The sequence below is a fragment of the Callithrix jacchus genome, chromosome 6, assembly GCF_049354715.1.
Source record: "Callithrix jacchus isolate 240 chromosome 6, calJac240_pri, whole genome shotgun sequence".
NCBI classification, from domain to species: Eukaryota; Metazoa; Chordata; class Mammalia; order Primates; family Cebidae; genus Callithrix; species Callithrix jacchus.
This window is the reverse complement of record NC_133507.1, coordinates 89613750-89641742: the sequence shown is the minus strand read 5'-3', so window position 1 is coordinate 89641742 and position 27993 is coordinate 89613750. Positions and strand designations below refer to the sequence as shown.

The 27993-nt window shown below is 33.3% G+C and overlaps 1 protein-coding gene across 4 annotated transcripts in view; it reads right to left on the bottom strand.

The window, feature by feature from the left end:
• Positions 1-27993, bottom strand: part of LRP1B (LDL receptor related protein 1B) — a 1941900-nt gene that overhangs the window by 535697 nt on the left and 1378210 nt on the right. For all 4 annotated transcript variants that reach the window (XR_013518953.1, XM_078327882.1, XM_078327883.1 and 1 more), the window contains exons 33-35: positions 13904-14044; positions 8992-9117; positions 6926-7057 (exon numbers count right to left, since the gene is read on the bottom strand). Coding sequence is in view for 3 of the 4 variants with exons in the window: in XM_078327882.1 (XP_078184008.1) it covers positions 6926-7057; positions 8992-9117; positions 13904-14044 (399 nt within the window). In the remaining variant the exon portion in view is untranslated. The remainder of the gene's footprint in view (positions 1-6925; positions 7058-8991; positions 9118-13903; positions 14045-27993) is intronic.

Genomic DNA, 27993 nt, shown 5'->3' with positions numbered 1-27993 from the left:
GCCATGAGTCTTCTGCCCTTCAATCTAGCAGGGGCAATCCTATACTGACCATATTCTCATGATTCTCTTAAACCCTGAGTCTTGATATGACCTATCGATTATCTTTCCCAATCATAATTGCAATAAGATAAAAATTTTTATTATGAAATTATTCGGAATCAGATGTTGATTATTTCACATTGGTTCTCCAATTCATGTTTGATATCAATCTCGGGAGCAAAAACCCAAAATAATCCTCAATGCAGAATTTAATTTGGGCATCTCAAAGCAACCAAGTCTTTCCTACACCCATATCTCATTCTAAATCCCAGTTTAATATTAAAATTAAGATATCTCCTTTCTCAGAAGATTATTTTGATAAATTAAATGACATAAACATACAAAGTTTCCTACCCTTACTCCTGTGATATAATAATTGTGCAACAAATATTCAGGGTTTCTTGTTATTTTAATTTCTTCCTCTTCCAACTCCTTAGTTTTCTAATCTTCTTACGGGTGTTTAATTCAATTTCTAGGCTTTTTCCATTTCTGCCAAGTCCCTATTCTATGCATACTAAGAAATTCATAGAACCAATTAGTTCTTTTTTTTCACCTTCATGTTTCAACCACTTACTACTTGTTGCTTTTAGATAAAAAAGTAAGACCAAATAATAAAATAAAATTAAAGATCCATTGCTTATTACCAGTTCATAAACAAATTAAACAATTTTCTTTTTTCTTTTTTAACTAGAAGATTGTCTACTTGATTAAAAACTAATGGTCAAAAATTTCAGAAGCTGAATCACAGCTTTTTTTTTTTTTTAAGAAATGGTATCAAAAAGAAAAATGGATTAATATATATTCAGTTATCTTAAAATGGGAAGAAAAGCACTTTTACAAGTTTAAGGTTATAGTTAAAGATACTAAAGTTACCAACATACCTAAGCTAAAAGAGATCTCACATCATTTAATCTGTCAGCATATCCAGGGATGGGTTTCTGGAACCAAACTATCCTCTAGAGATCAGAGTATGGAGTAATTTGAAAAATACAAAAAAGCTTGACCTACCTATAAAAATACTTTTTTTCACATATCTTTAGAGGTGCTTAACTGGATGTTGGCTGTGGGTTAAGACACTGCGATCTCCTCAAACACATATAATTTAAAAACTTATCAATCTCTTAGCAGTTACTAATAATTTACTGTGAATTGAAGTAACCAGGCCTTTAAAAAATAGGTTTCTCAGCAACTCCATTTTGATAAAAGAGAGTGGGGAGATAGAATGGTACATTCAAAAGTGAATGTACCATTGCTGAGGAGATGCCTCAGCAGCAAAAAGGAAATATGGCAGGACAGAGTAACTCAGGCAGGGCTAAAGAAAGGTTTCCTAATGCAGACTTGATATGCTTCATGTAAATTAATCTAAAGTTGGTATCAGGATCTTTCCCTTTCCTGAGGAGTGATGAGGGCCTGAAGTTTCATGAGGCTTGCCTAAGAGATTCTCCTAATAATAGAGAAAATAATATAGACCCCAAATAAATTAACCAAAGCTTTAATTTTAGTAGGCCATCATGGTGCATCTTCTGAAGCTTTTAATTTCAAGTAACATACTGATAAATTCAGATGTCTAATAGAAGCCTGTTTTTATATGCTTTGAGTTTGGAAATTATCTAAAAAGGATCTGTGAGATATCTCCATTAGTTAACCTAAAATGCCTTATGTTATGTATATTTATGGTTTTTATATTTCAGGTAGTATTGGTAAGTTTTTATTTTCTTGTGATATCATTTTATATCTTGAACAATTTACTGAATTGACTATAAATCCATACAAACTGTTCACATGATTTAAAAATACAATATTAAAGAAAGTTTGAAATGACAACACAAAATAGGTTTAGCTGACTGTCACAAGAACAAAAAGAAATTGAAGCAGCCCTAGCAATTCACTTTGTAGCCAAGGAAATGGTTTTCCTAAAATTGAAAAAATGTCCCAAAGCAACAATATTATATTTCTTAAACTATTGCTGCTACTGACACAAAAAGAATTCTTTCTATAATTCTTCTATGGCCTTGGTTGGTGACAAAGTGGTTACTAGAAAAATTTTGTAAATAGCTTTTTTTATAAGCTTCCAGGCATAGAAAATAAAAAAAGAGAGAAACTCACCTGAGTGTCACTAGCTTCAATTATCAAATGGGTTTAAAAATTACATAATTCAGTATATAAATCCAAATAATACACAATCTTCCACTAGCATCAATTTGCAGAAGTGCAATATAGTGTTATCAAGTAATGCCAACAATAATTGAAATAAACTTTTGCCTCAGTGGTTACAAATGCATGACCACAGAGTAGAAAGAATTGGGAGTAGGATACTCCATTGGTACACGACTCCTTGATCTCTTTGAGTTCCAGTTTCATGTAACAAGAGTGAGTGCTACAAATGGTATCAAATACTCCTTCTAGTTCTACATTTGAAAGATAAATGTGAATGTTGTAGAACTATTAAGGAGGGATTCTTTCATATAAGTACATGACATTCACTTTGTAAATGTGGCAATAATATTTTGTCACATGTATTCCTTCAGTGTTTTGTTAATATGTTTTAATTTTTAGAGTTCTAGGTTCACAGCAAAATTTATCAGAAAGTACAGAGAGTTCCCATATATTCCTTCCCCCCATACACAAACAGCCACTATCAACATCTCATACTACAATGATACATCTGTCACAGGTGAATCTAAGCCAACACAGCCATAGTTTATATTAGGGTCTATAGTTAACGTTAGGGTTCACTCTTAGTGTTGTACGTTCTGTGGATTTAGACAAGTGTATACTGACATGTTCCTTCAGTGCTTTTATCATCTTAGCTAGACTACTATATGATAGTGTAAAAAAGTATTAAAATATTTCCTACAGTGAGTGTGAGACAATGACATCCAAATAATACCCTTATTCTTTGTTTATCTTTTTCTTTTAATAGAAACAGAGTCTCACTATATTGCCCAAGCTACCCTCAAACTCCTAGCCTCCTGTGATCTTTCCACCTCATCCTCCCAAATTGCTAGAGTTACAGGTATGAGCCATTGCAGCTGGGCCCTTGTTTACCTTTATCTTTCACAGCAACTTAGCTATGAAGTTCTATACCTGGTAGATATTATAGTAATCAATAGTTGTTCTATCACTGAATTGGATGCCCCAAATTTAAATAAAAGAGATAAAAATGAAAAAAGAATTTAAGTTTGAAGTTTTTCAGATGAAAATTTATTCTCTGAGTAGAATCCCCTCTTCAAGTAGCTTCCTATTGTTTCATTATTAAGGAAAAGTCATAAATATCCCAAAGGGAGGGAGGACTGAATATTGAATAGAGCATTACTTACTGAAGGCCACTTAACTAAGTGGAGCAATGGTCTTTGTTTTGAAGGCTTTTCTCCTAACTAAAATATATCTGTTAAAGCATCAAATGCAGTACTCATTTATCAAGAGGAATATCACCCAGTAGGAAGGGATTTTCAAAACTCAATAATTTTTTTTTTCCACTGGAATGGGACTTTTCCAATGAAGAGATAAAAATGCTTTGAACATTTTAAATCTAGCCACAGGGTCTTTTTTCTTCCATGGAGAGTATCCAGAATTGCTTCATCTGGTAGAAAAAAAATTCATACATTGCAGAAAGCTTTAATTTATTAGAACCAAACCCAGAAAGACTCATATTTGTTAATTCTTAAGAAATGCACAGGTTTTAACAATACATACATTCTGTAATATCATGGTAATAATCATATTAATAAATTATGATACTTGAAATTTGCAAATGATTCTCTCCCACTTCATCTCCTTAGTATGACTGGAGCTGTTTGTTTAGAGTAAGAGGCAGTTGTGCCCTTCTATTTTGTCATTACAATTTTCATCCTAAAGTAGGGATTATGTCTCTGGGATAAATGCCATTAATGGAAGAAGAGGAAATAAAATATCTGAAAAATGAATTAATAGAGAAAAAACCTATAATCAGGTAAAATATAAAGGTCATGTTTAAAAAAAGATAAATAATTAGAGACTGACACAACAAAAAATGTTTATTTTCTCTCTTTCTCTGAGTTGCAATCCAGTTTATTTTTCCTTTCTCTCTCTCTGTAACTTCCCTCTACAAAGTAACAGAGCTTGTATATTATCTCTGTAATGATATTATAAATCATGCTGCTGACACTTATTCTGATCCTAATATATTTTCATAAAACACAATTAATAAAGAGTCACACTTTAAAGTAGATGAAAGTAACCAAAAGTTATGCACAAAGGCAGTAGAAAGTTCCTGATAGCACCACCACCATCATCACCTTCATTAGTGTTTCAGCTAGTTCAGTCTAAGCACAGGAGGCTACCCTCCTAGATTTATATTTAATGATTGTAAATATTTGCTGAAATCTAATCTTTAAGTATCAGTTCTACAGACTGATAATGATGATAAGGATCATCCTCAAAAGGTAGATTTATTAACCTATGCTTATTGCCCCAAAGTAGTGAAGAAACATCTTCAGATAACTGAATAGAAAATATAATAGCAGTTGAGAGAACAGTAAAACAAAATCCTAGCTAATTAAAAATTTAAATGTAGCTTCCAGGGCATCTTTGTAAATATATATATATATATATACACACACACACACACACACATACATATGTATGTATAACATATGATAATTTCTACAATATTTTACTTCCCACTTGATATTTTTATTACCATTTTCTAGGCACCAATATATATCAGGTACTTTGTTAAACATTTGTTTACATCAATATAAACATGGCCACACCAAAAAAGGAAGAAAACAGACTCTCAGAAAAATTAGGTAACTAACCCATAGTCACAAAGCTAGTGGGTGGTTGAGCTGGCATTAGAACCTAGGGTGTCTGTGGCTAAACTCTGGTTTCTTCCAACTATGTTTCACTGGCCTGTAGATCTCTAACCTTCTTTGTTTTAAAGAAAGTTTTGCACTGCTATATTCTGAGTAACACTAGGTATTTTAATAGATTCTTGAAGATTCTACCTACATGACTATTCCATATGCTTATATCCTTTTACATTTAGAAGAAGAAATAGCTTTTCTCAAAATAATTTTTCTCCAGGAAATAAAAATATGGTAGACAAAACTTTATGTGAAGAACATAAAGTTTTAACTAAAACAGGTAACTTTCTTCTCCTTAGGAAAAGTTACTTTCAAATAAAATAAGTTTATGATATTAATAATTATTAGGCATTTTGAAACAGAAAATCTTATTCTCTACAAATAAAAATATCCTCCATCATAGTACATGTTATTAAACTTAACCACTTAAGGGCCAATATAAACCTAGGAGAGTGAATTTAACTCATTCAAATTATCCATTTACCTTTAAAAGCAAAAGATTTGCTAATGATCGTATCAAGACATTTAGATCATATTGTTTATATTAATATTTTTTCCTCATGGAAAGTTATCAAATATTTTCAAAAATCATTATGGTGTCTTCAAAATAATTGAATATAAGCTCCAGCTAAAACAAAGATTTATGTTCCTAGTAAAAATATGTGCATGTACTGTATAATAAAATGTTTCAGAAGTTCAAGTTTTCTTAGTTTTTCACTTAATACATCCTATATGATAAACTTCTAAAGAATAAAATGCATGTACATAAGAGACAAGATACATTTTGCATTGTAGGAGTAATCAGGCTTCCACCAATAATGAGATTTGACTGAAGTTTGATCAAAAACCACAATGGGATTTTGGCAAGATTAACATACTGCTTAATAAAATGTGTTGTACATTTTTGTATTTCCTTTTGGGAAAGGTGATATTTTTCATGTAGAAAGTTTGCTTCTATCCAATTCCAAACATTTGGTGCAAAATAATCTACTTAAGAAAAGTCATTCTTGAACCATTTGTGAAGATCCCGATTCATTAATTAACTTGTAGTCAAGAATTTTATTAATACATGATTAAACAAAATGTGTTAGAGCTGGGGAAAAATAAACAACTACCAGAAGCCCACATGCCAATGCAAGATTATAAAGATTTTTTTAAGATAGTAAATCAAAAAATTATTTGTTTTTTAACATTAAATAAAATGAAGTCTATACACATATAAAAACATTGTGAACATGCATTTACATGTTCAACACTGAAACATTAATTCAGAAAACATGTGATTTAGTATTTATTTTTATAAGTTTAAGCCCTCAAGTAGAAGATAATAAATCTGAATATTAATGTGAATACCAAATGTTTATGCTATATCAGAATTTAGCAATTAGCACCAAAAAAACTTGTTTACTTCAGTAAATTTAACAGTGTCTACCATTAATTTCCACTTATTTATTTATATTAGCCACAGCAAAAGGTTAGTGTCCACTTTGCTTCCTTTTGCTTCCTTTCACTGTTTGCTAAAATATAAGAATGTGAAGTAAAATCTGACTCCGAATGATACATACTATATTCAAAAATAATTTTCAATGGTTTGACATGTATAATTGTTTCTATTATTTGGATTTCATTTGCCACTGCTTGCATTAGAATAGAAAATAACATCCTCAATATATTTTAAATAAGATCATATTTTAGTATATAATAGATCATAATGATTTATATACCTATATATTTATAACTAGATAAAAATAAAGTGTTTGAATAAAGAAGAGAAATAAAAATAAGCAATCAAATGCCAATCATGGTATGTTGAATCTCAACTGCAATTCAAATGCTATACTTTAGAACAGTTTTACTTGATTTTTTTCACACATTATATATTTAGAACAATTTATGATTGGCTTTAAAATTTATCTATTTGCTGCTTTTTTATTTCTCATCTTGACTATTAAAGTACAGAGGAAATGGTTATATTTCCATCATGTTTAACAAATCAAGTCAATACATTCAACATAAATTATGAATAAAAAGCTGTTTACCTGCATGGAAATCTATTCCCACAGCAAATGAAGTTCCTGATATAGGCATCAAAGCATCCATTTTGTCACTTGGTTCAAGAGGTATTCCCCTGATTCCTTCATGAACAGAGTACATAAGAAATGATTCTACACCTAAATGCAGGGCAGGGGATAAGTGGGGAAGGAAAGCCAAGAATGAATATTTAAGATAAAAAAATAATTTCATTGGTATTATTTATTTATTTATTTATTTATTTTTTGAGACGGAGTTTCGCTCTTGTTACCCAGGCTGGAGTGCAATGGCGCAATCTCGGCTCACCGCAACCTCCGCCCCCTGGGTTCAGGCAATTCTCCTGCCTCAGCCTCCTGAGTAGCTGGGATTACAGGCACGCGCCACCATGCCCAGCTAATTTTTTGTAATTTTTAGTAGAGACGGGGTTTCACCATGTTGACCAGGATGGTCTCGATCTCTTGACCTCGTGATCCACCCGCCTCAGCCTCCCAAAGTGCTGGGATTACAGGCTTGAGCCACCGCGCCCGGCCGGTATTATTTTTAATAATCTTAATTTATGTTAATAAGTGTATTCCTAGCCTTTTAAAAAATTATTGTACGTTACACTTCCTGACTAATGAATGGTAGGTAGATTTATTGTTCTCAAACTTGATTATGCATTAGATTGGTTAAAACAGGAATTTTTTTAAATAAATTAGTGGGCTCCATCCCAGGGGCCTGATTATTTACATTTCTAAAAATCTCCCAGTTGGTGATGACGATGCTGGTACAGGCCCCAAACTTTCATAAGCACTGAGTTGGATAATTCTTGGAAGCCTAAATCATCTCACAAACAAAAGGTACTCCCTCTTCTTTAAAGTCCAAATATCTCTTTGCTTGTATATGATAATAAACCTGATTTAAGATGACTATATCATTGATATTTTAATAGACATTTGGATTTTTTAAATTAAGAAATTTATGAAGTTATTCTTCACAAATCCTTGCCATAATAAGAATACATCAAGGGCTTCATTAGCTATAAAATCTTACTTCTCTGGTACCAAAGGCCTGTCCTAAAATAGGCACATAAATATTAAGCTAACTACCAAAAGTACACATGCTAATGCTTATATATTTTTCCAATATATTATAAAATATATATATACATATTTTTTCTTATTAAAACTAGAATGCCTAGATTTAAATCTGCTTCTGCTACTTTCTAGCCATGTAACCTGAGTAAGTTGCTTAACTTCTCTGTGCCTCAGTTTCCTCACTTCTCAAATGGGGATAATAAGAGACCTACCTCATGAGGTTATGAGGATTAAGTGAATTAATATGTATAAGGTGCTTAGAACAGTGTCATGAACATAAGTATCATATAAATATTGGATTTAAAAACAAATAATTGATAATACTAACATATATATGTGTGTATATATGTATTTCTCAAATAAGATTGATATATATAATATATATCATAAAATCAAATAAATGATAAAACTAACATATGTATATATATTTCTCAAATAAAATTGGAGCATTTAAAGATAAAATTAAGCTATGATCATTAGATATAAAAGATCATTCTAGGACCAAAGGTCTTTGGGACTAATAGAACTAGAGACTGCAAAACAAGGAAGAGGAAGACAAACCTCTTAGATAACAGCTCTCTTACAGAGAATGTAAGACATTCTCTCTAGTGCTTTCTCTAAAGTGGTCTAAAGTAAACATTACTTCGTTCAAACTCTACATTAATTCCAGCTCAGTCAAGCACTGCTTTTTACTATAACTTTTGCCTATTCAAGTTGAAGGTAGCTTCTACTAGATTTGGTTAAAGTTTTGATAATAAAGTGCAGTGACTAAAATTACTAAAAAATTAGAATCTCTCATAAGGCAGAAAATGATATTTTTAATATTTCAAATACATTAAAATCTTACATACATGAGACTAAACAGTATATCATTTTCTAACAACTAGTTAGTATTTTTTCTGGTATCTAACTGATTTTGGTTGCTTAAAATCTGCATGGTATGTAATGATGAATGAAGTAAATGAACCAGAGGTAAGGTTTTTTTTATGAACTCATACCTTGACATGACATGCGGTTCTTTTGGAGATAATATCCCACTGTACACATACAAGTCCTTGTAGTTTCAGATGTTGGTAAACAGAGTTGAGAGCATCCACCATTATTTAGTTGGCAGGAATTGCTACCTGCATAAAATAAAAACAAACATTTCTTTTATGCAATTATAAAAAATAAAGTTTTATTTAATATCAATAATTTGACAAATATGTATGCTATTGATTTCTAAATGCAGCTGTTTCATATTGGTTAGGATTGCATTTTATTCTCTTGAATAATTGAAAGTAAGAAATTATGGTTGAATTTTGCCCTTTCAGAAGAGTCAACAGAGATACATGAGAAGATTAATAGTTACAGAAAAGCAAAAGGAAACTGGTTTGTCATAAATATTATCATAGACCTTTGTAATATTTTGAGATCAGAGAAACCAAAACCTTTTGCTCTTCTGATTTTTAAAGTTAACTTCAACTCTACAATTATTTCCTTTGCAAGGATATTTTATCCAAATGTGTCACATAAATAGCTGTTAAATTATTATTAACCCCTAAAACATTATGCTTCTAAAAGAAAGAAGGTATGTGTGTATATAGGTAATCAAATAATTTTTTAAAGCAAAGAAATAAATTTTCCCATTCATAGGAACATAATTCTCCAAAAATATATAAAAAACACAGCCATAAGAGTCATCTAATTAATTGGCATGTTAATTCCTCTTATTTCTGTACAGTAACAATGACAAATATTAGTCAGGTATTCACAGGTAGACATTCTAGAATCCCTACTAAAAATGTCTCATTGAATTTACTAGGCCCAATGTGCTAATTAATGCTGGTAGTGTAAAGTTAAGTAATTTACAATCTTACTCGGAAAGTTCATTAAATATCTCATTTTTACAACATTTTTATTATTCTAAAGCACGCAATGCCATTTACTGGATGTTCAAGCACTGATATGAAATGCAATAAATCCAGTGAGAATTACAAAGCATGATGAAAGCTCTATATCAATAGTCCTCTATGGAAATTTCAAAATACCAATGCAGCTCATTATTTCTCATCTTCTGAATTCAAGATAGTCTGATGGGACTTAACTGTTCAATCGAAACTGCCATGAGTTCTGTCGTTGTTGAGGTGTGAAATACTCTCAAACTTGATGATTTCTTGTCAGGAGATCTACCACTTTCTCTGCTCATGTCCTGTAGCCACCAGTTCAGCCATTGCTGAAGTTCATTTTATGTATGGCCATATAACGGCCCAGAACTTTTTAAATGATTATGTTTATCTTATATAAACTAATAAAAATTAACTGATTCATTCCCACATTTTTTCCAAGCTGACTTACATTTTAAAATGAAATTTCATTTCTGTCATTTTCAAATAATGAAACAATTATATTTATAGATTTATAATAATTTCTTTTTTTTTTTTTAGACAGAATCTCACTCTGTCACCCATGCTGGAGTGCAGCGGTACAATCTCAGCTCACTGCAACCTCCACCTCCTGGGTTCAAGAGATTCTCCTGCCTCAGCCTCCCAGGTAGCTAGGATTTCAGGTTCCTGCCCCCATGCCCAGCTAATATTTGTATTCTTTAGTAGAGATGGGGTTTCACCATGTTGACCAGGCTGGTCTCGATCTCCTGACCTCCAGTGATCTGCCTGCCTCAGCCTACCAAAGTGCTGGGATTACAGGCATGAGTCACCACGCCCAGCCTAAATTTATAATAATTCTATACTGACCATATATATATTTCAGTTTGCAGAAAGCATGGATATATTAATGTAATGCCAGTCTTTTAGAGAGACGTATTTAGATGCAGGGGAATTTTAACTACCAAGACTGAAAGGCTGGGGAGAGATGGGCAGATGATACCTAACTATAAAGCCTGAAAGAACAACACTTGGAGAGAAAGAGAAATAAGGAAATTGAAGAGGCTAGGTGCGGTGGCTCACGCCTGTAATCTCAGCACTTTGGGATGTCAAGACAGGCAGATCTGAGGCCATGAGTTCTGAAACCAGCCTGTCTTGAAACCCCATTTCTACTAAAAATGCAAAAATTAGCCAGGTGTAGTGGCATACACCTGTAATCCTAACTACACGGGAGGCTGAGACAGGAGAATCACTTGAACCCTGGAGGCAGAGGTTGCAGCAATTATACCACTGCACTACATACAGCCTGTGTGACAGAGCAAGACTGTCTCAAAAAAAAAACAACAAAATAAGAACAAAAAAAAAAAAACAAAAGTAAAGAGCAATAGCTTAGGAAGGAGAATGAACTTGCAAAAATAAGAGAATTTGTGCTTTGATAATAGAAAAATATATGGAAAAAAGGAGCTTCTGGGACTGTATATTTTTAATATAATTGCAAAAATAGCCATATATAAATATTGTATATAATATTTCAGACAAATTGTTCAGATATATAGAGAACTATATTTTTGATAAATAATAAAATTGATATATTTCAACAATTACATTACACACTAATATTGACTAAATGTATGTCATATAAGGATATATGACATACATTTCATATATTCTTTGTTTAGTCTCTAAGAAGAAATAGTGAAGGATAGAAAAAGTAAAAAAATTGTGAAATGCATTCTTATTTACAATAAGTTTCTTTTTTCTGTTAAATATAAAATAGAAAATATAGTGAAATTTAAAAGTAATAATTTATGTGAAATATTTATGTCTTATGTTTAAATTTATGTTATCTATCAAATTATAAATACTAGCATGGCTAAATATTTTATAATAATATTGATGTTGAAACCTCATGTCCCAAATCTCTCTAGAGGAGCTAGAAAGTCCACTTGACTAACAAGAAGTCTCAACTCTCCAGTGATCTATGTCAAAAATTTTATATGAAATCACTAATCATACTATGAAATTCAAATAGGTAATAATGTTAACACCTTAAGGAGTCCTAAATTGGTCACATTTCATGCTAATGAAGCTTTTAAACTACTTACAGTAATTCTGTTAATAGGATTGTTTTTAATACAGATGCTTTAATCAGTATATTCTTCTAGTAAAGATGGTATTTTCACTGCTTAAATTTTAAGCTTAGTCATATTATACCATTGATTTCTAAGTGCTAGAGGTCCTTGTCTGTTCGGCCATACTTTCACAAAGCATAGAACAACCAATTATGCCTATAGAATCAAATCTTTAAAAGATGAGGAAAATCTTGTTAACAAGAGTAAAGTGTGCTGAGAGTCATATAATAATTTTTTCCTCCTAGAAACTTCACTGGAATTATATCTACAAAATCTGACATATTAATTTACAGCTTCAAACAAAGCATATGCTTGTTCACAGATTTAAAGAGTGTCTAATTTTTTCTTAAATGCTTTGTTTGGAAATTCTCTCTCTCTCACCCACCCTCCCTCTCTTTCTCATATATTCTAATATTAGGTTTTCAGATACAATCTCATAGGTATGTGTTATGCACTAAGATTTATAATAGTACTGTGAGTTTTTACACAAAATTATATTCTATTGAAAATCTGAAACAAGTCTCAATGTTTTATTTACTGAGTACCAATATTTTATTCTCAATTACATAATCTATTACCCTTGACTTAAATGTCAGTACGATTTATTTTCATACAGAAAAAGTTTTATTACTGAATTACTAGTGAAAATGACCCAGTTTATTATTATGGCCATAACGCAAAAAATTCAGAGAACAAATAGATTTGTATGTAACCATTTGGGTATTATATATATTCTCAGATTACATATGTATGTATACATATGTATATACATTCTCTTGGGTGCATATACATTCTGTATATGTAAATGTACAAACATTCATTAATTCTCAACCATAAAAGGAACTTAATACTTTAGATAAATGTTTAAAGCAATTCTTTTCTTCTAAAATTATTAAATTTTTTAATGAATAAGAAATCTGTTTTCCTCTACCTGGGGCATGTGAAGATTTCAAACGAATGTGACCCATTCCCTGTACAAGGAAGGCAAACCCTAATCTGATCTCCATCTTATCTCCTGATGTGCAGGTAGAGTTGTCAACTGGTATGTCCAGTAAATTCCGCTTGCTTGATTGTTTCACCTATCTTCAGAAATAGCGATCCCCTTGGTTTTCTGTTACTCCTCCTACTCTTCTCTGCTTTGCTGAACACACCCCAAATCCTTCAGATGAAAACCCCTCTCTTAGTTTCAAAATCATTCTGGAAAGCTTTTCCTAAGAAAAGTATGTGAAGTTAAGGATTTTCATGGAAGAGATTAACGTATGAAAGTAGAGTACAGAAAAAGACTTTTTTTCTTATTTTTTATAAAGAGAATTCTGCTAATGTCATGGAGTATGAAGCAAAAGGTATGAAAGGACTAGCAGGTGTAGGGCTGTACTGGCTGCCATCTCTAATCCATTTGCCATTTTGGCAGTGTGACAAGTCTACCTATGTAAACCATCTGTTAGTTCTCTCACTCCATTTCACTGCACACAATTTGGACAAGCAAAACAAAAAAGTAAAATGCTTAGAGCCAAACAATGTCTTGCTTTTGGATAGGGAATTATTTTGTTGATGTAGTCCATTTGAAGTACCCTAGTGCATTCAGTTTCTGGGCTTAACCATACATTGCATATATTTTTGCCAGGACATATTTTCCTATTCTTGTATTTTTTTTTTTTAGTCAAGAATGGGATAATACCTCTTCGAAGACCTGACAAATTAAAATTCCTATAGTAGTTTTGCTAAGGTTTTCAAAGCTTATTATACACTTATGTTAAAGGTGTATACAGGCCTACAGTTTTAAGCAACATTTTCCTTTTTTCTCTTTTTTAATTAAAAGCAATAACAGAAATATTCTATTGTTGAATTGAGGAGCTAGTAGAAAAAGGGCACATTATGTATTCAAAACCTGGCACAAATTCATTAGTGTGACTTACCTTGCTGTGCTTCTTTATCATATACTTTCATATGAACTACCCCAGAAGTCTTATTTCTTAGGATGGTGGGGTTTCTTCCATCTCTTTTGCTGCAGGTTCCCAGCTGAGCTAAGTTTTGGTCTGCCCACCACAATTTCTTATCTATAAAAAGGAAAGCTTTTTTTAAAGGAAAGTATAGTCTTATTAAATAATAATAAATACCTACTAAACTATAATACTTTCTGATTTCTTTTGTTACATTTCCAAACTCTGTTTCTAAGGGAAACAGTAAAATCACTGTTACATTTTAAAATGTAGCTCAGAGTGACATTTTATTGTTCAAATTTTCCTCCTCCTCTACAATTAGATTCCTCAATTTATCTTTTTATTAGAAAAAAATATAATATTCTTGTATTTTACATAATTTTTAAGTATTATATAGCTGTAAACAAAAGCATATTTCAAATTAATATAAAACCAGATTTTATTATTTACATACTTAAACATGATCACGTAGTTTTGTACTATACATATTTGTAAATAAATGGCAAAATCTAACAAAACATCTAAAGAACAATTATAAAACATACATTGTTCTCACACTTTTCTATTTATAAAAGCATATAAGCTTTTAATCATTTGCGCTCTCCATTACTGGTCTCTTAACAATTATATTAACCTTCTCTATATCTTCTAATGACCCATTTTCCAACACTGTATTAATTTACACTGTTACCACCTGCTGAGTGATCATTAGATACCAGAGAAGCTAGTGTGCCACAGATATTTTTTTTAAAAAGAAGAGAGAGATCTTCCTCTCAGGAAGCTAGCATTCTAGTGAAAAACTATACTTTCATGATCATATTACTTCAAATTATGAAAGCAATACTATAAGGAAACTATTCTCATTTCATTTTATAAAGAATCTGAGACCCAATAAAGACGAAGTAACTTAATGAAATTTACACATTTGGTCCTCCTATCTAGAAAATTTGTGTTCTTTCCAAGACGGCATAAGAGCATTAAAAACATTTAAGGCAATGCAGCAATTTAAAATAAAGTTATAATTTTAAAGGATTTGAACAATTCAGCCTTTTCAATAAGAATAGAATTAATGGCCACAAATTGAGACCACAAATCAATTTTCTACCTACAAGTTAAAATAAGGTTATTTAACTCTATTTGGGTGATTAAATAGAGATATTTTTATATTTAATACCACCTACATCTCCTTAGCTCTTTGTCCTTAGTTCACAGAGGGCTGAGAGCTGATAGAAAGTCTCAGATAAGTAGCCACTGCTCTTTTCTAAGATACTCAGTGAAGAGGTTTTGAATATTAAAGCTGGTGCCATGCAACATGGTTCTCTACATTCTGGCACTTGTGGAAATCAAATCCTGACCCCTAGGTCCTTCCTAAAACTAAACCTGCATGTCACAGGGTCCAGTTCCTTTCAGAGCTCTCCCGAAGAAAGACACCAAATGAAAAGAGTTCTATTTTCATAAAGGTAAGAGACATTCATGAAAGACACACAGTCCTTCTTTGTTAACCAACAGAGGAAATCGAGGATCTCAAGCTCAATGGGAAAAATGAGCACAATGAAAAATAAACACTAAGATAAACATAGGTGCACAAGTAGTAATTTAGAAAAATTTTTTTTGATTTTTTTAATTATGAAAAATCTAATAAACATATTCAAGAGATTCTAGTACATAGGTCACTCACGAAAGTAAAAGATGGTATAAAAAATGAACAATTACAAAAGAAGTCTTTAGAGATTAAAACATTTACCAAAAAATATTTTTTAATAGAATCATCAGAAAATGTGGTGGTGGAAACTTTTTACAACATAGAGAAAAAGAACCAAAGCAACCCTAGAAAATGGTAGGGAAAAAAAAAGAAAGATTAGTAGAACATTTGTTTTAAAAGCCCTATAGCCAGTAGCATCATCCTGTTAGGTATTACTGAATTCACTACTGCCATGCACTCACAGGGGAAAATATGCCAGTTTTACTTAAAAATTACCTTAACTGACCAACAAAAACTATTAATTTTATTAAAGCTTGACTCTTTAGGACATGACGTTTTAATATTAAGTCACGAAATGAGAAATGTGCATAAAGCCCTTCTGCTGCATACCAACATACAGCTGTCTGGAGGGACCGACTTATGCGATTGCTTGAGCTGCAAAAGCAATTAGCTACTTTTTTCATAGAACATCAATTTACCTTTGAAGAATGACTGACAGACTACGGCTATTCAGACTTAAATATTTAGAAGATGTTTACTCAAAAATGAATAAGAAAATCCTGTCACATAAAAAAAAGCTAATGCAGTTTCTTTCCAATGATAAAATTAAAGCTTTCAAATGAAGATTAGAGTGTTGCAAAACTTCTATCAATACTGTAAGTTAGACAATTTCCTAAAACCTAAAATTTTTTCTAACAAGATTTGTGACAATATTCATGAATCTAATTTTTTTCAATATGGTATAATGAAATATACAACACTAGGAAGATATACATAACATAAGAAAGAAATATTTTTCAAATGAACAATGCAAGCTGAGCCAAAATCATGCATAGAAAATGATTAACTTATAGTGAAAATTAGGCCAATAAATTTTAATATGAGCAAAAATACAAATTTAGTAACATGGTTTTTGCTATTCACTGTTAAGAAACTAATACTTGTTAAGTTTTTACATAGTTTAAAAAGAAGAATGTTCATATAATTTGAAAAAGCTTTTAAAATAATCCTCTTTATGCTAATGGCATATATCTGAACCTACACAACATCTCCTGAAGCAGATATAAAAATTCGGCTATATTGTAAGACATTAAGTAAATTTGCAAAATGTAGAACATGGCCACTCTCCTTGCTAATTAAGAAAATATAACTATTAATATTAAAATATAACATATAAACAATGTGTTTATTTTGTAATGTTTAAGTAAATTTGTAATAAATATTTTTAAATTTTTTCAGGTTTCATATTCAATATTGTTATGTATAACCCACATCAAAAGAGCTCTTAGGGATCTCAATAACTTGTAAGACTATAAAAAGGTCATGCAACCAAAAAGTTTGAGAACCACAGCTTCAAGTGATTCACCAGCAAAGAGAATAGAGAAAACGAATAGATGCATGTGGCGTTTCAGAACACTCTGCTTAAAAACATATCTTTTTTAAAAGTTTGGAGATAAGAAAAAAGGTAAGTCACTTACAAGAATTACTTAGTCCTTCTTTGCTAACCATCATGCTAAACTTCTCTTCACCATTATAGAAACTGGAAAACAGTGTAGAAATGCCTGGGAAATTATTAGGGGAAATTACAAAACCTAGAACTCTATAGTAAACTATTAATTAACTGTAAAAGTGTGTGTGTGTGTGTGTGTGTGTGTGTGTTTGTGATTGTGTTTGTGTATGCGTGTAGCAGTTATATCATAAATTTACCTCCCATGAACTCTTTCTTAAACAGAAACTGAAAGTTAAGCTGGAAAAAAAAATGAGAAAATAAGTCAAGATAATGAGAAGGAATCTAAAAAACAGGAAACTGAACAAAGCCAGATGGCAAAGGAAGGCCCCAGAATAAATGCTATGAGGCGAGCATAAGAAGCTGTCTATATTGGATCATGGGAACAGAAGACTCTGGGAGTAAGAACTCCAGGAAAAGAAAAAGAAAGGAAGAAGGAAGAACGAAAGAAAGTAAGGGAGGAAGGAAAGAAAGAAAATAGTACAACCACAACTAATAACAGGCAGCTATAAGAGATCTGTCCCTGAGAAGTAGGACTGGGGATAGACAGATTAGAGTGTCAGACATTGTTATTGATAAGAATCTCTTCTGTATTATTTATGTTGTAATTATGTGTATATTACTCCAGAAATAAAATTTACAAAAATATTAAATCAAAAATTATGGGCAAAATCAAAAATTAACAAAAGGACTTTACCTGAAGTATAGAATTGAGAGCCTACTGGGCTGTCTGACTAAAGAAAAAGACCATTGTTAAAGTCCAAATCAAAGTGTTCCATTTCTGTCTCCTAGGCCAAAGCCCCTCACCGTGAGGGCATGGATGATTGAGTGAGACTAAGAGTATAACTCTGTAACACAGGAAAGTTTTTATTTGGACCACCTCACCTGAATGGGCCACTCAGGAAATGAAGACATTCCCTTCTTATTCACATAATCAGACCCAGTGGGTCTTGAGTAGAAACTATACACATTAAAGCTAAAGAGAGCTATGTGGGTAGATGAATTCACAAGATATTATCTCTCTGCAAATTCTCCATTTCCATCAGCTAAGTAATTTATTATGGCCCAGGGTTGCATTCACTTAAAACTGAACATTTTAACACATCTCTATGGCAAGATAATAAAAAAAAATTGTTTCTGATTGCATTATTTTTATTGTTACAGTAGACTAGAAAAAAAAATTAGAAAAAAATTTTTCTTCCTTGCCCACTAGAAGGTAGCCAACCTGTGGCAGACACTGTGGTTGTTTACCACACCCTTTGGCCATGAAGAATACTAATTTCTACAGGCAACATGTAAAATGCCAGACTTACCCTTTTGTGGCTCCCTGTAGAGGTATCCATGAAACCTAGTTCTGGATTATAGTTTTGGGTGGGTAGGGCTTCTAAGAGTAGCACAAAACCACACCCTGTTCACATGCAAAGTTTCTGAGCTTGATCAATTGGATTCAGATGGCATGGTACAGAGACAGGAAATAAATGGATAAAGGAGCAGAAAACAAAGAGCCACAGCCTTGAAGACCATAACAAAAGAAGCTTGTGCTCAGAAAGCACCAGTAGGACTCAGACAACAGGTATCTTAAGAATGACCAGTGTGAATCTAAGACCCCAAGTATCCTGGAAAAATTATTCCAGGTTGTTGCAGTCATCTAAAAGCTTAACTTTCATCATCCATGATTCTTGCTTAAGGTTCTTCAAAGCCTCCTCATTATATACAGCTTCAGAGTTAAAATTCTCTATCAGATTTTTAAAGCCCTACATAATCAAATTTATTCCACCTTCTGAGACTCCTTTTCAATTGCAGTCTTATCATCTTACAATATGCATTAATCCGTTTATTCAATTAATATTGAGCATGTATTATTTGTAAAGTATGATTCCAGATGATGAATAAATGACAGGAGATAAGACTAGTAAAATCTCTTCTATTACAGACCTCATATTCTAGTAATAGAGACAGACATAATAAATAAACCAATAGAAAATAAATAAGGGAAGACTTCTTTGGTGCTATGAAGAAAATAGGCATGGTCCAATTCTTATTTATGACAGTTTTCATACATGTGTCTGCACATAACTCCACTATATTCAACTTTCAATGCACAAGTATAGCCTCATTCTCAGTAAAGTATTTCAGACTAGCACAGCCCACACTGATGCTTCCTTCTCCCTGATTCTAAGGCTGCTCTACAAACATAATCACATGATTTTGTATTTAATGGTTGTTTTCCTTATTGTTTCACTTGTACTAATTTTGATGGCTTTTTCAGGGATGAGAGCTTTTGAGAACAAGAATCCTGTCTTGTAATTCTTTATATTCTTCACAGTGTTTTGCATTCTTTTAAACTTTGTTTTTCACTGCATAATTATTACTTGGAATCACATTTGTTCATTTCACTTTTTTTTTTGTCTCATACTGTTATTTTAATGAAGATGTTAGAATCTTCAGAAATTATTGAAATTCAAATGCTGCTTGCTTAAGCTGTATGTAAGCAGGGAGCTAATATAATAGGGTAGTGGTTAAGTTGTAACAATAAGTAAATCTACTTCATGGTTATGGGCTAAACTGTGACTCCCACCCAAAATTAATACGCTGAATTTTTAAATACCAGTATTTCAGACTGAGACTGTATTTAGAGAGAGAAATTCTTTTAAAAAGTATTTAAGAATTAATTCTAAACGAGGCTCCATTAGGATGGACCCTAATCCAATGTGACTGGTTTTCTTATAGGAAGAGGACATTGGGACACAGATATGCACTGAGGAAAGGCCATGTGAAACCACAGAAAGAAGACAGTCATCTACAAATAGGGAGAGTGATCTTAGAACAATCCAGCCCTGACAACACCTTGATCTCAGATCCTCACCTCCAGAAATGCTAGAAAATCAATTTCTCTCAAGTCATCCAGTCTGTGGGACTTTGTCACAACATCCCTAGCAAAATAATACATTCACTAACAGAGATATTAAAGGAACTCATGAAATATTTTAATATTTATAAAAAGACTGGGCGTTGTGGCTCATGTCTATAATCCCAGCACCTTGGGAGGCCGAGGCGGGTGGATCACGAGGTCAAGAGATCGAGACCATACTGGTCAACATGGTGAAACCCTGTCTCTACTAAAAATACAAAAATTAGCTGGGCATGGCGGCGCGTGCCTGTAATCCCAGCTACTCGGGAGGCTGAGGCAGGAGAATTGCCTGATCCCAGGAGGTGGAGGCTGTGGTGAGCCAAGATCACGCCATTGCCCTCCAGCCTGGGTAACAAGAGCAAAACTATGCCTCAAAAAAAAAAAAGTTAACTATGTTAATATTAATAATTAGCATATACCATACAGTCTCCAAAATCTTCTCCAAAAAAGAGAGAGAAGGAAAATAATATTTACCAAGCACTTACCTACCAAGTTCCAGTCCCTTTGAGAGGCTCTAAATTGAGTAAATACGATTGTCTTGTTTCATTGTCATAAAAGTGATAGAATGTGTTAACACACATTCTGTTCAAAATAAGCAAATGGAAAATCAAAAGGTGACCTTCCTGAAGGTCACACAGCAGGAGTGTGTGTTATTAACTCCAGGTCAGCATTACTGGAATTCCAATGCTCTTTCCACTACACTGTCATCTCTAAAATAGTCTCCCATTGGACCTAATAACACTTTACTATGCAGTGTAAACATAACTTAATGAACATAAATTGAATTAAAGTTTCAGCCCAAAATAAAGGCAGTTGTAATACATATTTCAGTTATGGTATTTTAGACTGATGATTATTAAATTTTGATAATGCTTTACCTCTTTAGATGTATCATTAAAACTAATAACTTCTTCTGAATATGTATTTTTACTACCCTATACCAGAACTACTGAGATCCATTACTTAAAATTAGATTTTTGTCAAAAATCAGCCCTTCAGACTTAAAATAGAAAACATGCCTAGTTACATTTGCATTTCAGATAAATGCAGAATAATTTATTAGAACATACCAAAAAAATCTGTTATTTATTTGGAATTAAATTTTAACTGGATGTCTTACATTTTATCTGGTAATTTTATTATCTTTCTTCTCTCATGGCAAACCAAAATTTATTAGAAAACAATTAAAAATGAATAAACCTACACAGACAAGGTATAGGAGAGGAGACCATGGCAATAAAAACAGAAGTGGATTGAAAGTAGATTATAATTGGTGATTATTTAATAGATAAAATTAGAGTCTAGACCTGCAATAGGAGGAGGTCAGATGCCAGCTAATTTGTACTACAAAAGCTCAGACTAGGTTAGAAATTGTGGGCCTTAAAGTGCCTAAAAATAGGGAGATAGATGCAATTGAAAATAGGAGGATTGCTTTAGTCTACTAAAAAAGTGGTTAGAGCCAGGTGCTGTGGCTCAAGCCTGTAATCCCAGGGAGGCAGAGTCGGGCGGATCACAAAGTCAAGAGATCGAGACTATCCTGGCCAATATGGTGAAACCCTGTCTCTACTGAAAATACAAAAAAAATCAGCTGGGCGCGGTGGCGTGCACCTGTAGTCCCAGCTACCTGGGAGGCTGAGGCAGGAGAATTGCTTGAACCGGGGAGGCGGAGGTTGCAGTGAGCCAAGATCGCACCCCTGCACTACAGCCTGGTGCCTGGCAACAGAGAGAGACTCTGTCTCAAAAAAAAAAAAAAAAAAAAAGGTGATTAGAACCCAGAGTACACTGCCAAGAGAGTGCTGTTCCTCAAGCCTGGTGAAAGATCAGAAATTCATCCAAAATGCTGACAGAGAAGGATACAGAGATAAAGGATTACGTGATCATCTCCAGAAGTTCTCAAATTTCAGCATGAATTAGAATTATGTGGAAAGCAACTTAAACCATGGATTTCTGGGTCCCAACCTGGATTGTATGATTTAATAGTTCAAGGGTGGGGACCAAAACTTTGCATTTATGAAAAGTTCTCAGGTGATGCAAATATGCTGATGCTGCTTGCCCCGTGGGTCTTCACCTGAGACGAACATTAGAATCACCTGGAAGCCTTTTTTAAAAATGTCTAGGTGCCACCCCTAGAGATTGTCACTGAATTGTTTTGGCCTATGTCATGAACACAAGACTTTTTCAAATCTCCCATTATAATATGCAAATAGGGTTAAGAACCACAGACCTAACTGCTAAGTTTGACCGCAGTGCCGACTTTTGAGGAAGCTCACATCCAGCTTTATATGCCCCATATGAGATATTGAAAAGTTTCCCTGTTAGGGAAAACTGTCTTGACCAACGCTTTGAAGAAAGAGATAATTGAAGTAGTCTGCCTTCTCACACACACACACAAAATAAAGGCTCAGGGCGGCTATTTTTGAAGATGTTTATCATTACATAAGGCCTGCTGCTCAAACTCAGAATTTCTGATGATCTTTAGAAAAATTAAGACACAGCCCAGAAACATCAGATAATTAAAGAATGACTATACCATGAGCAAGAAATCAAACTGAATAAACAGAAAAAAAAATTAGAAGAAACAGAATCAGCAAGAAAAATAGAAAACAAAATGGAATAAAATGAAAACAAATGGATATTCTCAGAGAGTACAGAAATGACATGCATGAAACAAAAGGAGGTTATAATGAAGAAAGGGTTAAAAAGAAAAAATTTGAACTCAGAAATTAAAAGGGGTATAGCTGAATTTAAAATGTTGATAGAAAGTTTAAAGTTGAACAAATCCTCAAAAAAAATTTTTTGAAGGTAATAAATAAAAAAATAGAAAATGAAAGTTTACCTTCTAAATTATATGACCTTAAGAGATTATTGTAAAACAAATTTAAAAAATCAGTTAAAAATAATTTGATGTTATTTTTCAGAACTGAAGGGCATCAGTGTTTAGATTGAAACAGCCAAATAAGTTCCCAGCAAAACAGACACACATTGTCATGAAATGCCAGAATAATAAAGGGGGAAAAAAGATTCTAAAAGTTTCTGAATGAGAGAGTAATGATCAAAAGACATAATAGCATAATAGCATTGGACTTCTCAACTTCACCTTATTATTGAGAAGACAAGAATGTCTGGGAAGATTTGATACCAAATTATTTCCAATCTGGATTTCCATACCAATTAATCAAATGTAAACATAAAAGACAGCACTGTCTTTGATAAATTTGCTTCACAAGCTCCTTTCTCAGAAAGCTGTTGGAAGCTGTACTTGACTAAATCAGAGTAAACTGGAAAAGAGTATTTGACAAATAGAAAATTGAGAGATTGGCAAAAGAGAACCTTCCAACGTGACAATGATTAGAGACCCAAGCAAGACAGCAGCAAATCTAGAGAGCAAGCTGGCATATGGAAGCAGAAAATCAGAGAACTTCAAGAAAAATGCATGTTGAGGGAAGAGCCATATATTGAGATTCCATAGTATTATGTCAAATAATATTCACAACTTTAAAGAAATAAATGTATTCTTTACAATATCAAAATCAATATCACAAATATCAAAAGACACCCTGGGAATTTGGGAAGAGAAGGGTGGGGAGAATTCTCACTTGTGACTTGACTAACTACGCCCCTTATCACCCCAACAGCTCTCAAATCTCAATGTTATCCCTAACTATCCTTTTTATGTATCGAACTATATAGTAGATATTTGTACCTAAATACAACAAAGTCTCCTCAACTTTACATTAGCAAAATCAAATTTAATTTTTTTTCCCCAATTGTGAGTCTTTCCCAGTAGACTTTTCTCAGTAAATGGTACCCACGCAGTCATCAGGGGCCAGGCCAGTCATTGTTTGCTTTCTCCCCGCCTCTATTCCCTCTCCTAGACCCTGCACTAAACTGCCCACTTAACTATTTGTCCTCATTGTCTCAGGAAAGCTTTACTTCCTCATCTTCCCCACAGAAACTGCTTAGCTCAGGGTCTCATCACTTCTCTTCTCCTGACTGCCATTGCTGAGGGAATACTGGAGTGATCATTCTAAAAATGCAAATGTGAGAGTGTCACTCTGCAGCTTAAAATTCTCCAATGGCTTCCCCCTGCCAAAGGCATGGCACAAAGGCCATCCAAGATTAGATGCCTGTTTAATTTTCCATCTACAGATCTGTTGCTGCCCCAAGTGCTCTGTGTTCCAGGAATACTGAATTTCAGTCAACTTACAATTTTCCAGAGATAGATTAACCAAGTTACAGCAAAACATGGAATAACCAAAAGGCATCATATTTGTAAGAAAAATAATTAAAACTATTGTGAATGAGAGAAATATCTACATATCAGAATGAATTTATTATTTATAATTATGTAGGAGCCATTATATTTTTACACTGTACCTATTGCAAATCAGGAACGCCCCTCCACCTGGACAATCCCAGAGGCGGATATGTTTGCTTACAGCAGTCTGTTAGTCTATTAGCTTCTCTTCTGTGTGGGAGCAGCTCTCTGCAGTTTGTCTGGAGCTCTGTGCAAAAATCTCTTTCTTGTGGCAGTGACAGAATAGAAGTCTCTTTTCCATGCCTTTTCCCAAGATGTTTTTTTCTTAAGCAGAAAATATAGAGGACAGTGAAGGGAGGATGGAGAGCATCGAAGAACAATGCCCAGAATTTGCTTTCAAGCCTTTGTAACCTTGAACTGACAGATATGGCCGGAAACTCTTTCCATTTATTGTTATATTGAGAGATTTGCCTCATGGAGAGTTAAGGGGGCAGTCTGGGGTTATACAGAAAAACTGGAGAGTGGCAGGTAATTTAATGTCCAAGCTGATGGCTTGACTGTTGCCAGCGAACTAGTATTTGTGCATTGTAAAGGGGAGAATGACAGTGAGAGCAAGAAGTTAGCTGACAAAAACAAGGCAGCTCTGAATAAGTGCTTGCTGGGATATTTAGAAAATAAAATGTATAATTCATTCAGTGAAAACCGATGTTTCTAAAATTGTTTTCATTTAAAAAAGGAAGAAGAGAAAGAGTAGAGTGGGGAAGAAGAAAAGAACTACTCAGCTAACAGAGCAAACTAAACATTTTAATTTAATACACTTCTAGTAAATATCCATCTTAAATCACAAATTATAATTAAGTGGGTCTGAGCTACATTTTATCTGTGCCCTCCTCCTATTTTCGACTACCCAGGTAATGGATTAATATAGGGTTGATAGTATTTCTATTTTCCAAAAAAATAAATCCCAAGCATCTCTGTGCCTTCTTGTGCTGACTTCAATTTACGTCTTCTATCTGGAATCTTTCCCTCCACTGCTATGTTCACTTCTACTCCTGTTATCTGAATAATGGACCCATATCTCCAGATTCAGCTCAAATGGTACCTTTATTTGGAAAGTTTACTAGTCCCCAAGAGGTAGAAGAATTCACCTCATCCCTTGTGGTTTGTGGTCTGTACATAATATCATAGCATTAACTGTCTTAAAGCACTTTATTTATTTACATGTCTATCTTCTTGTTTAAAAAATAAAATTTTTTTTCTTTTTGGAGACAGGTTCCTCAAGCCAGAATTAAGTAATCTGATCAGGGCTCACTGTAGCATCAAGCTCCTGAGATCAAGCAATCCTCCTAGCTCAGCCTCCTGAGTAATGAACTACAGGCATACACCACCATGATCGGTTAATATCTTTTTTATTTTTTATTTTTGTGGGATCAGGGTCTCATTATATTGCCCAGGCTTGTTTTGAACTAGTGGCCTCAAGTAATCTTCCTGCCCTGGCCTCCCAAATAGTTGCGATTACACATGTGGTGTTACCACACTTGACCTAAAATAAGATTCTTCAGGGCAGAAGCTATGTCTTATTACTTCTTTTATCTTCTACTCATACTCCAAAACCAGGCACACAGGTGGTTTTCAAGGTTGCTTGAAAGTTACATTCGGTAAGGTAATGCAGTTTGGAAGCACAAAACCTGGTGTGATAATTGGCCACGACACTCTGGATGATTTTGAGTAACTTACTTAAATTTTAATATTAGTCCCCTAATATGTAAAATGAGAAACACTCCACCATATTAATTTCATATGTAAATTATTTAGCCAAATGATTCAAATGCTAAGCACAATAATTGGCAGCTATATGGAATAAACAAATGAAGGAGTCAACAAAAAAAGCCTAAAACTTACATATGACTATACCGATTCTGCTACATAAATAACTCAGAGAAATATTTCCATCCACTATCAATAAGAATGTGTGTGGAATTATTTTATCAGAATCATGAATGAATTTGTACAACTTTTCTATAATTTTACACCACTACTTTGTGTCTAAGGACATGAATTTGCATAGATGCTGGTTGAGATTAATAGTGTAATTACTATTGGTGGCAAAAAAAAAAATAATAATTTAAAGTACCTATAGTAATCACTTGCAAGGTCTCATGGCCATCCATGTAATGCAGTGGTCTCCAGTTTACACAAAATGATATTAGAGTAGAAGCAATAAAATATTAGAACCTCTGTATTTGTGTAAGGACTGAAATTAAGAATGTTAAAAAAAATTTTTGACATTTACATATGCTCAGTTTGAGAAAAAAATGAATTATTTGTCCCTTTTTTAATAAGGCTCTGCTTAAGCAAGGTCTAAAGAGTGTTAGATTAGGTGATATCCCTCCTTGTTAAGACTTTATTGCAGCTCCTAAAAATGTATATGTTGAAGCTCTATCCTCAATGTGACTATATTTCAGGATCTAGTCTTAAAAGAGATAATTCCGTTGAATGAGGTCATATGGTTTGATCCTAGTCCAACAGGAAAGAGATCACAGGAATGTGCACACAGAGAGAAAAGACCCTGTGAGGATACAGCAAGAAGGTGGCCATCTGCTAGCTATGGAGACCTCAGAAGAAACCAAACCTGCTAACACTTTGATTTTGGATTTCTAAGCCTCCAGAGCTGTGAAAAATAATGTCTATTGTTTAAGACACTCATTCTGGAGGCAGAGGTTGCAGTGGGATGAGATTGCACCATTGCACTGGGATGAGATTGCACCATTACACTCCAACCTGGGCAACAACAGCAAAACTCTATATAAAAAAAAAAAATCTGTAGTATTCTGTTATGGCAGCCCTAGGAGACTAATATACTTCCTTATATCAACTTATTTATTCAGGGCAGAATAGAGTACTGTAGAAAATATTAACAAGAGTGAGACATTTTCCAGGTTCAGTCTGAGAAGCAAAATGAGAGCCACTGAGAAAAAATTCACCCTACATTGAAGCAGGGGTCTGAATAGCACCCTAACAATATATTCCAACTACCTACCTCCAAATTACTTATCTGGGTCTCAGTGCCTTCTATTGCCAGTGACATTACACTACTCCAAGCCGCCATAGTCTCTCCTCTGAATGCCTAAAGTGCTCCCCCATAGTCCAACTGGCACACAATGCTGAGTACTCCTTTTATTTTATTCATTTATTTATTTATTTTGAAAGAAAGAAAGAGAAAGAGAAAGCGGAGAGAGAACAGGAATCTTGCTCTATTGCCCAGGCTAGAATGCAATCTAAAAATAAGTATTAAAAACCTCTTTTATGCCAATAATTGTGCTTAACAGTGGAGACAGGAAGGAATAAGGGAAGAAAATAACAAACAGCCAATCAATATTTCATTTAAGTCTGTGAAATGCTGTGCAAATGCTGAAGAGTGATTTACTTCCAATTATGTGGTCACTTTCACAATAGGTGTAATGTGATACTGAGAAAAATGTATGTTCTGTGAACCTGGGTGAAGAATTCTATAAATATTCACTGAGTTTACTTGTTCCAGGTCTGAGTTCAAATCATAGATGTCTCTGTTAATTTTCTATCTTGTTGATCCATCAAATATTAACAATGTGGTGTCAAAGTCTCCCGCTTTTATTGTGCGGTGGTCCAGGTCTCTTTATAAGTCATTAAGAACTTGTCTTATGTATCT